This window comes from Perca fluviatilis, chromosome 5 (assembly GCF_010015445.1).
Source record: "Perca fluviatilis chromosome 5, GENO_Pfluv_1.0, whole genome shotgun sequence".
Lineage (NCBI taxonomy): Eukaryota > Metazoa > Chordata > Actinopteri > Perciformes > Percidae > Perca > Perca fluviatilis.
The window spans coordinates 6405718-6416808 of NC_053116.1; the positions used below are offsets into that span (position 1 = coordinate 6405718).

Below are 11091 nucleotides of genomic sequence, written 5' to 3' on the forward strand. Positions count from 1 at the left end.
CATCCCTGAGGAACTCTGAGTAGAGCCGCTGGTCCTTTGCGTGGAAAGGAGCCAGTTGAGGTGGTTTGGGCATCAGGTAAGGATGCCCAGACCACCCTTCATTGTGACTTGGAAGGTGCAAAACCCCTTCCAAGTCGGGAGGTGTTCCAGGTACATCCAGCTGGGAGGAGGCCTCGGAGAAGACCCAGGACTAGGTGGAGGGATTATATCTCCAACCTGGCCTGGGAACGCCTCGGGATCCCCCAGTCAGAGCTGGTTAATGTGGCTTGGGAAAGGGAAGTTTGGGGTCTCCGCGACCCGACACCGGATAAGCGGACTAAGGGCTCATAATTCAATTCAATTTATATTATCAAATCGTAATACGAGTTATCTCGAGACACTTTACAGATAGAGTAGGTCTAGACCACACTCTATAATTTACAAAGACCCAACAATTACAGTAATAATGAGGTCAAGGCTGCTCTAAAACCCTAAAGATGTTAATTTAAAAAAAATGTGAATCTTCATCTGTAGCCAAATAATGATCGCTTATCTATGAATATGAAAGAATGATGAATAGGAATTACATGTACTTAGCAAGACGACCAAATTTCATTCAAATCTGTGAAAAAGCAGTTGAGATATTTTGATAAGAAGAAACTGCAGTCGTAATCCAAGAGCAACTTTAATAGAAATGTTAAGGGCAAAATATTGTGGAAGCACAACATGGCAAGGCCTACTTGTGAATTAAAGCTTCATCTAGCATAAGCAATAAACTCCAAGTGCTGCATAGAAAACTAATGAAACCATATACACAACATTAAGTGGCATATCTTTTCTCGAAATATATTACAGCTTTTTTACTTTTATGTATAAAAAGAAATCATACAAAATAAAAACAAAAAACTAAATTCATTCTTTTGAAATCCAAATTCAATTCACTTCAGTCGGTTGTCTTCACGATAGAATAACACACACACACACGTCCTCTTCAGCAGAACTGGAAGAAAGAGAGAAAGAAAGATTTGGGATTCGACCTCACATCTTATAATTTACATTCCATTGGACAATTTCTATAATAAAAATGCTGAAGACCTAAAAGTATGGGTGACCTGTGGCGTTTACCTGTAAATGGACCCCAACACATATTAGCTGTGTTCGAAACCGTTCCCTCATTCACTCACTCACCATTAGGGCTGGGTATTGTTCAAAAAAATATTCAATACCGGTATCAAAACCAATACCGTGATTTGATACCGGTTAAAGGACAATTTCGGCGCAAAAAAAAAAAAACGTGTACCGAGCCAACCCCTAGGTTCATTTTGCGCCGGAATTGTCCTTTAACACTTTTTTTGATACCAATTTAATAAAACAAGGAGAAATTACAACACTACACATAACAGCACAAATCTTTTTATTGATTTTTCAGCTCCTACTACGTGAGTTTTTCCTGCGTGTCTCTAGGACGTGTAACGTTAGACAGCCAATCACAGACATTATTAGATCTTGGTAGAAGAATGCTGCGTGCTTATTGGCTCACTGACGCTGAGGAGATTTACTCCATAGGTATTGAAATTTGGTATTGAATGACGAGGCCTTTTTGCGATACTCGGATACTTTAGAGACAATTCGGTCGATGCCTAAACAGTATCCAATTCTGTACCCAGGCCTACTCACTACTCCCTATGTAGTGTTTATGAAATAGTGACCTATATAGGGAACGACCAAACGAGTCCTTCTGCTTCTTCTTCTCCTCCGGGAAAACAGCGCTGCATTGTGGGTATATGGGAGTAAAATGTCGTATGTAGGCTCAAATTAGCTGTGCATTGTGGGTATTTTACAGTGGACTACATATTGAATGAAATTAACCGCTGAGAATTCGAACACCACTACAAAACACACCATATAGTCTACCATTCCCTTGATAGGGAACGTTTCCAACACAGCTGATGTCCGTATCTTTGAGGTGTGTATCCAAACGTCCTGCACGCATTTCTTTCCTCAAAACATTTGCAAACCCCGACTTTATTAAAATATTTTTAAGTCCCGCATCGTTCACATCCACGTGTTCGTGCTAGCTGTCGTCTTCGCTGCCTTTGTTTGTGCAATGCTACGTTTGTTAGCACATTGCAGCTGCAAACTGTCAATCAGCGGAGTAGCATGAAATAACAAGCAAGATGTGACTCACAATGCCACTTTGATAGTGCTCACACGTGCACACGCAGGCTGAGCAAACAGTTAGTGGTGGTTCAAATTTCCACAGGGTGGCTTTAAAAAGGTGCCGTGTTCGAAATACTGAAAAAATAAATGGTCTGGGAACAGTCTATATCGACGACGCTTCATTTCCAGGATTCTTCAGGTGGCGCCAGATGTCCCTCATTTCGGTCGGTGTCCATCCCCTTCCTCTTTCTTTGTGTTGGCGTTCTAAACTCCGGTGGATTTATGAGGACTATGGTTAACTGCTCCTCAGATCTCTGCACGGTAAATAAAAATAAATAAATAAATAAAAAGACAGCTAGCTAGACCATCTGACCAAACTAAAAAGCTTTTGAACGTGCACATGTTCCACCAAAACAACGTTTCGTCCAGAGGCTATTTTGATTAGATAAAGAAATGCCAATAAACCAGAGCACGTTTTTCTCCCATCCCGGAATGCTGTGTGGACTAGCCAGACCCTCTTCCGCAGCGCTGTGGAGGAAGGTCTGGCATTGCGAGATTAGTCTTGGATTGAATCCACACGGCTCTCAGACTGAATACTGTCACTTTTTCACACCGCTCAGTGTCTGATTCCGACGCACTCTAGTTTTGGCACAGGCAGGGCGCCCTCTGGTGGCCATAGTACTTAGTAGTAACGGAGGAAGTCGGGACATGTTAAGAGCGACAGAGCGACCTAGGACACCGCTGTTTGTGTCCTGTGAAACCAATAGTCAATCTTGACTTATTTTAACTTCCGTACATAACTTAAGTAACGTACTTAACTTTTGCCACGTACGTAACGTATCAAACATACTTATTCAACCAAAGACAAGATCTTTGCCCAAACCTTAAGTAAAAAAGTACTTTCGTTGCCTAAAAAGTATTTTTTGTGTCTTGTGTCTTGTTGGGCTAAAACCTTGTGCCTCCAAAATGTAAACTTTCCCATCCATCCACATCAGAAGCAAAAATGTCAGTCATGTTCAAAAGTAATTCATACTGCCCTGCAACAGTAATGATATATCATGTTTGTGGCACGTCTTTATTAAAGCCAAAACTAAGTTTAACTTTAATTAAAAGCGCAAGATGTTATTTTCTTCACTCCTGCAGCAAATTACATTGAATAAAAAATGTTCTGCGTGTCAATTTGTAAGAATCTCCCCCAAATTCAGTCAAATTTGGCATCTTCGCAAAGAGTTATGGGTTAGGTGCATTTTCCAAAGGTTAAAGAGGTGGTAAAACTCCTAAAAAAGAAAAGTTGGTTAGCCCGGTGTCTTTCTTCAACGAGGGCCCGGCTGGGGCCAGTCACAGACCGATGGAAGCATTAATGTAGAGAATGTGTGATAACAGCATCATGGACAGAATAGCGTAATTGAGGATTTAAAAAAGCTAAACATAAATTCCATAGAGCCAAAACCTAACCGGAGATTTGAAAATATGACTATGTCTAAGTTTCCAACCAAGCCATAAAAAAAGTATAGATTATTCTATACATTGCAAAATATTTCCCAGTTGGGGGGGGGGGGGCAACTTGCAATACATTGGGGGAAACCCTGAAACTTAATGTAGCTTTAATAAACTGATTTTATTATATCATAAACTGATATTTCTGTTAAAAATGTCCGAGCCTCCCACCATGTTTCAGATTCTCACAGTGCTGAAACACACACACACACACACACACACACACACACACACACACACACACACACACACACACACACACACACACACACACACACACACACACACACACACACACACACACACACACACACACTTCCAAAAAAAACATCAGATTCTCAAATCAGTGGCTTCACCTTGACCCAGAGCCGCGAGCTAAATAAGGAAGGGAGAGAGGGGCCGGAAAAACTACGCGAGGGAGGGAGAAAGGAAGAAAGGAAGGAGGAAATGTGGATAGGGACGAGACGATATCTGAGCAAAGTGACCGAGAAAGACAAGAGGATGGAGAAGAAAGGAGACGTGAACAGGACAAAACAGGAAAGTAATGTAACAAAAGATGTGGAAAAAGTTGGAAAAGAAGTGAAAGAGGTGCAAGAGAGTTAGAGGGACAGGAAAAGGGAAACGGAAGCAGCACTAACGGGAGGAGAAACGAGCAGAGTCCGGTCTCGGCCGCCATCTAGTGCTGAGAGTCTGTTACTGACACTCATTCAACCTGTACTACAGCTCCTTCACTCAAACATTTCCTATATAACATAATAATAACAATGCTAATAATAATAATAAGAAAATTCTATAGCACTTTTCTTAACAAGGTTACAAAGTGCTTTTGAGAATAACAGCCGATAAAAATCATAAAAACAAAACACCTGAGAAAAAAATAAAAAACCCTACATACATGCATACACATATATAAATATATATTGACTTGCACGGGTTAGAGTTAGTGTTAATATTTCGTCAACATGAAAAAGTGTTATAGATTTTTAGATAAGAAAAGCTCACATATTGGAATGCAACCATTATACCTTTATTGGTTTTTTTTTTTTTATTTTCACATATTTCTGTAGGTTTTATTTTAATTATTTTTTTTAAGTGTTATTTTGTATGTCCATTTTCTTTTTTTCTACCTGTCGCAGGCTCACTCTCATTTTCCATGAGGTGGTGGTGGCAGGACGGGTGCATATTCATTCATGTGAGAATATACACCCAGAGCATCGGTGGACTTCACTATATGCATTTGTTCTTTTGCTCATATATTCTTTCATATTTTGTCTATATATATATATTTAGCCTTGAATTGAACATTTAGCCGTTTGTAATGACTATTTGGTACTTCTGTTTGTTCGATGTATGGTTTCTTTACCTTCCATCGGTTGCCGCAGCTGTTACACAACACAAAGGTGGTCATGGGCTCATCAGCGCTGCGGATCTGCACCTGGAACACACACAGGGCAGCGTTTTCATTACAACTGTGTCCAAACTCAGTTCTGTGAATGTGTGTGTGTGTGTGTGTGTGCATACCTGTGTGTATGAGCAGCTCTTTCCGTGACACTTGTTGCAGATGAACATGTCTGTCTCAGTTCCACCGACCTTCGACAGCTGATGCTCTCTGATCGACTCTTTGGTCAGAGTCTCCCTCATCTGCTTCAGCTCTGCGCTCGCCATCTCCTACGCACGCACGCGCACACGCACACACAATTAGTTAGGGCTGCAACTAACGTTTTTTTTTTTTTTTTTCATAGTCTGTTAATCTGTGCATTATTTTCTAAAATGTCTGAAAATTGTGAAAAATGTTGATCAGCCAAAAATGACGTCAAATGTCTCAAAGATATTCAGTTTACTGTCACAGAGGAGTGAAGAAACTAGAAAATATTCACATTTAAGGAAGTGGAATCACATCATTTTTACTCTTTTCATAAAAAAAATTACTCAAACCGAATTATCCATTATCAAAATAGTCGGTGATTAATTCAATAGTTGACAACTAGTTGATTAATCAATTATTCTTTGCAGCTCTAGTACGAGCCTTCATTGATGCAGTACCTTCCCTTGCCCTTCACACTAAACTAGCCTTAATGCTAAGGCGTACTCAAGGCCCAGTTGCCTTGCCGTGCCTGAGCTCGATTTGCCCCCCCTCCCCTCCCCACTCCCCCACTGGCCTGCACTCACACGGCAATAAAACATTCAGGGCCAGAGCATGCTTACGTCATTATATTGCGGGACTTGCCGACTGCAATTCCCGTTCATCTGTGAGGTGAGAACCAGATCCGGGCACGTTTAGCGATCACACTGATGCGTAGCGTACCAGAGTCCAAGGAATTCGTGCCCTGGCCCGCTGGAAAGGCGAGCCAGGGCACAGATTACTTCGACTCCGGTCTGCCACGTACTAAGTGTGATTTCGGAGCGATCACACTAGTCAAACAAATCGGACTTTGGGGGTGCTCGGGCACGGTTTAACTGGGCCGAGTGCGAGCACGCCCTTAGTCTCACCCAAACCCTAATGCTCAAACAGCCCCGCGAGAGGCGAGGAGGAGGAGACCAAATGTCTGACCTCGGCGGTCATCGAGGCGATGCGTCGGGCCGAGATGCTTCCACACAGGACGTTACGCCGCAGGTCGGGATTCTTCTGATCCTTAAGGTTGGAGATTCGGCTTCGTAGACGAGTTTTATATTTAATGTCTGTTGACTTAAACTCCTGGAAGATCTGTGGGCACGAAGAGCAGTCAAGGACTAAAACAGCACAGTATGTATCAAATAAATAAATAAATAAATAAATAAATAAATAAATAAATATATGTATATATATATATATATATATATATATATATATATATATACATACATACATACATACATACATACATACACACACACTGTATAATATAAAATATACACTTACCTACCTAAAGGATTATTAGGAACACCTATAAGATTTCTCATTAATGCAATTATCGAATCAACCAATCACACGGCAGCTCCTGAACTCCAAACTGAATGTCAGAATGGGAAATAAAGGTGATCTGAGCAACTTTGAGCATGGCATGGTTGTTGGTGCCAGACGGGCTGGTCTGAGTATGGTCTGGTATTTCCCAATCTGCTCAGTTACTGGGATTTTCACGCACAACCATTTCTAGGGTTTACAAAGAATGGTCTGGAAAAGGAAAAACATCCAGGATGCTGCAGTCCTGGGGGGCCAAAATGCCTTGTTGATGCTAAAGGTCAGAGGAGAATGGGCCGACTGATTCCAGCTGATAGAAGATCAACTTTGACTCCAATAACCACTCGTTACAACCGAGGTATGCAGCAAAGCTTTTATGAAGCCACAACACGAACAACCTTGAGGCGGATGGGCTACACCAGCAGAAGACCCCACCGGGTACCACTCATCTCCACTAAAAATAGGAAAATGAGGCTACAATTTGCACAAACTCACCAAAATTGGACAGTTGAAGACTGTAAAAATGTTGCCTGGTCTGATGAGTCTCGATGTCTGTTGAGACATTCAGATGGTAGAGTCAGAATTTGGTGTGAACAGAATGAGAACATGAGAACTGTCATGCCTTGTTACCACTGGGCAGGTTGCTGCTGGTGGTGATGTAATGGTGTGGGGAATGTTTTCTTGGCACACTTTAGGCCCCTTAGTACCAGTTGGGCATTGTTTAAATGCCACAGCCTACCTGAGCATTGTTTCTGACCACGTCCATCCTTTTATGACCACCATGTACGGTAGTATGGTGTTCCTAATAATCCTTTAGGTGAGTGTTTATACAAGACAGATAACTGGCTTAATGAAATCTGGGAATTGAGAGAATTAAAATGTTCAACTGTGTGACCATTTTGGAGGATGCAGTTTGTGGTGCTGTTGAACTGTATTGCATTACACAGAGAGATGTTTCAGTTCCTTAGCCTGTCCTCACGGATGTAAATGAGGGGGGACAAAATGTTGAGCAGAGTGAGTCACACAGCTCAAGTGTTTATCTCACAAAGTGAAACACACCCTGTCAGTACACGCAGATAAAAGATGTGAAACCCTGTTCTGACATGAAAGGATATCCTCTTCAATTTGTGCCGCAAGGTGCTCACAGTCCGCTCCAATGGTCTTGTGGTCATCTGGAACACACACACACACACACACACACACACACACACACACACACCCCACACACACCACACACACACACACACACACACACACACACACACACACACACACACACACACACACACACACACACACACACACACACACACACAGAACTGCTTTTTCTCTTGCCATTTTAAATTGGTGCATGGTACTGTTCCACACACGTTTTTGGTACCTTTCTCGTCGTTTTCCGCTGCGGACTGTTCGCGGGATTCTTAGCTGATCTCCATAGCAACACCGCGTGAAACTGCCATGACATCATCAACGCCACTACTAGTTGATCTTTTCATCGGCAGGGGCGACCAAACAGATTAATGTCTGCACTTGTTCAATTGAACTGCGTAGTTTTGCAGTTTGTGCAGGATGTCCCGTGTCGCGCTAGTGACCAATCCGTGGTCTGTCGTTATACTATCCAAAACTTTTGCAAATGGAAAACCAAAACAGAGTGAGTTGAGTCGAGCATGCAGCGGAAATGCGGCATAAAAAGCATCACAAGGAATTGTTCAGCAAATGGACCCACTTTTTGAACGAGACACAAGTTCTATACTTAGGTGCCATGCTGCCACCGGAGTAAATTCTATTTCCTGAAGAAGGCCACAGAATACCCTTGAAAGCTCTGCAAAAAAGGCTAGTAAGTGAACCTTGACTTTAAAAAAAAATAAATAAATCATGTGACAAATACTGTCCAAGTTAAAAGGAACCCTCAGACTTATTGGGACTTTGTCTTATTCACCATAACCCCCAGAGTTAGATCAGTCCATACATACCTTTCTCATCTCAGTGCGTGTCGTAACTCGGTCTGACGCACCCACAGCTAGCCTAGCTTAGCGCAGATCCTGGAGGTAACCGGCTCCATCTAGCCTACTGTTCCCAATAAGTGACAAAATAACGCCAACATGTTCCTATTTACATGTTGTGATTCGTATAGTCACAGCGTGTACAAATAACAAGGTCACATGAGACATAGCCATCTTCTAACCGTATACATACTGTATTCTCAGAAGGCGAAGAACTTCTGCTACTTGGGCGGAGTGATTAGATCAACACCTGAAAAGCACCGTTGTTACTCTCTGCTCCTCACCACAGGGCTTCTCAGGTGCTGCGCCCAAGTAGCAGAGGGAGCAGTGCTTCACCTTCTGAGAATATAGTTCCCAGTTTATATACGGTTAGAAGATGGCTGTGTCTCATGTGACCTTGTTATTTGTACACGCTGTGCCTATACAAATCACAATATGTAAATAGGAAAATGTTGGCGTTTCTTTGGTGCGTCAGACAGAGTTACGACACGCACGGAGATGAGAAGGGTACGTATGGACTTATCTAACTCTGGGGTATACGGTGAATAAGCTAAAGTCCCAGTAATTCGGTGTGTTCCTTTAAAACGTACAATATGCAACTTTCTGCTGCTAGGGGTCTCTCAACCAAAACAACGGACGGTAAAACTGGACTTTTGATGACGTTGGAAAGTTGCGTGGAATTATGGGAGTTTTTAATGTTAAACACCTTCGCTGCTGGTTAGAATCAATGCATCAGTACATGGACGAGTTTATCCATTCAAGTTCATTCACGTTACGTTTAGTAACGTCTATTCATGTTATTCTAATAAATTAGCTGCAGTTTCCTCAACATAATTACGTTTTTCTCGATTAGATTTTTACACTAGCTACTAAACGAGGCTGAGACGGATGTGGGTGGGGATTGTCAGGGAAATCTCCGCGATGGCGAGGACGTTCGATGCCTGTTGTGCAGCAGCAGTAGTGTTAATTTTGTCACCTATTTTTAATTTAGTCTTAGTCTTGTGCCAAAAAATTTTGTTAGTCAAGTTTTAGTCGACGAAAAGTCTCGTAATTTTAGTCTAGTTTTAGTCAAAAGAGAACTCAAGGTATCTTAGTCAAGTTTTAGTCGACTAAAAGTCTCGCCATTTTAGTCAAGTTTTAGTCAAAACATTTTAGTCTTTTTTTTAAATAAATTATTTCTAACCATTTCAGTCAAATAGTTATAAAAAGAAATAAATGCTATAAAGTTATATAAATATTGAGCCTCTTCCTTATTTCACCAGTAAATGACAAAAATAACCACTGCATGGGGTAAGGATATTTTACAATAAAATAAATGCAGCACGAAACTGGCGAGGCGCATTTCAAGTGAACGCAACATGTGTTGTTTTTCAGACAATGGCAGCTGCAGACTGTCGTACGTCTCGTGTTGGAAATAGAGAAAAACCTTTACACCGTTTAGCTGTCCGCATTTTAACTGTGTTAAATCCAACTGCTAGCTAACGGTAGGCTAACGTTACCTGCTGCCAAGTGTAGTGTTAACTATCGCCCCGTGCAGCGATGTTTCGGTTGACTCTAACGTCCGTTTAGGAGCATCAGAGAGAAGCGCAGGCTATTTGGTCCGGTAGATAACGGTCATTAGGGCACCTGTCAGTGCCGTAGCACCGGGTCTCGGTAACAGCTGAATATTCTATCTCATGATGAAAAAGTAGAGATGATTGTAGATGAAAATGAAGAGAGATTTTATCTTAGTTTTTATTTTATGCAAAACATTTTAGTCTCGTCTTTTTTCGTCAACAATAATGCATGTTAATTTAGTCTTAGTCAGCGTTTTTGGACATTGGCGCAGTCTCGTCATCGTCTCGTCTTAGTCATGGATTTCGTCGTTGACGAACATATTTAGTCTCGTCTCGTCTGACAAAATTAACACTAAGCAGCAGAACATCTCCCAGCTGCCCAGAATTATCTCCCCTTCACTTTTCGTTTTGGTGCTTAACCTACCTTTTGTCGGGTTAATTTAGCTAACCGTAAAGACCGCTAAACGAAGGGGGGAGAAATTCGGCAGGGAGGAGATTTTCGGCACATACACCGGTAGCGCTACGGAGATGTAGCTAACGCTATGGATGGCCGCTGTTGTGACTCGGTGCTGGGTCTGATAGGGTCTGTTTCTCGACGTTTAATTAAACTGCCGTTAGCGTTGTAAGCACCAGGCCTGGGGGAGTGAGGCAGACAGACCGGGGTGTGCTAGCTGGCTAAATTAGCATTAGATTAATCGTCTATCTATACAGTTAACGTTACTAGTGACGTTATTCGTGGGTTAGCCCAGTCCTGTTAACTGTGGTCGAAACAGTCATACTAAAAATAACTATTAGCGTGTTGAACGATGTTGTAACCTCATAATGTTACCCACAAAGCATTAGTATCAACGTTAGCTACTTGTCAACCAGCACATTGTAGTAACGTTAAGCTGGTATCGATATTGAACTTTCAAAATAAATAAGGTCTCTGTTGTATTACTGTGATAAAAAGTGGGAT

The 11091-nt window shown here is 41.8% G+C and overlaps 1 protein-coding gene across 1 annotated transcript in view; it reads right to left on the reverse strand.

Annotated features, from left to right (window-relative positions):
• Positions 1-645: 645 nt before the first annotated feature.
• tcea2 (transcription elongation factor A (SII), 2) overlaps positions 646-11091 on the reverse strand; it is a 21561-nt gene continuing 11115 nt past the window's right edge. The window contains 5 exon segments of the mRNA XM_039801854.1: positions 646-979; positions 5000-5071; positions 5158-5304; positions 6188-6342; positions 7690-7746. Of these exon segments, the coding sequence (XP_039657788.1) occupies positions 971-979; positions 5000-5071; positions 5158-5304; positions 6188-6342; positions 7690-7746 (440 nt within the window). The 3' untranslated portion in view covers positions 646-970.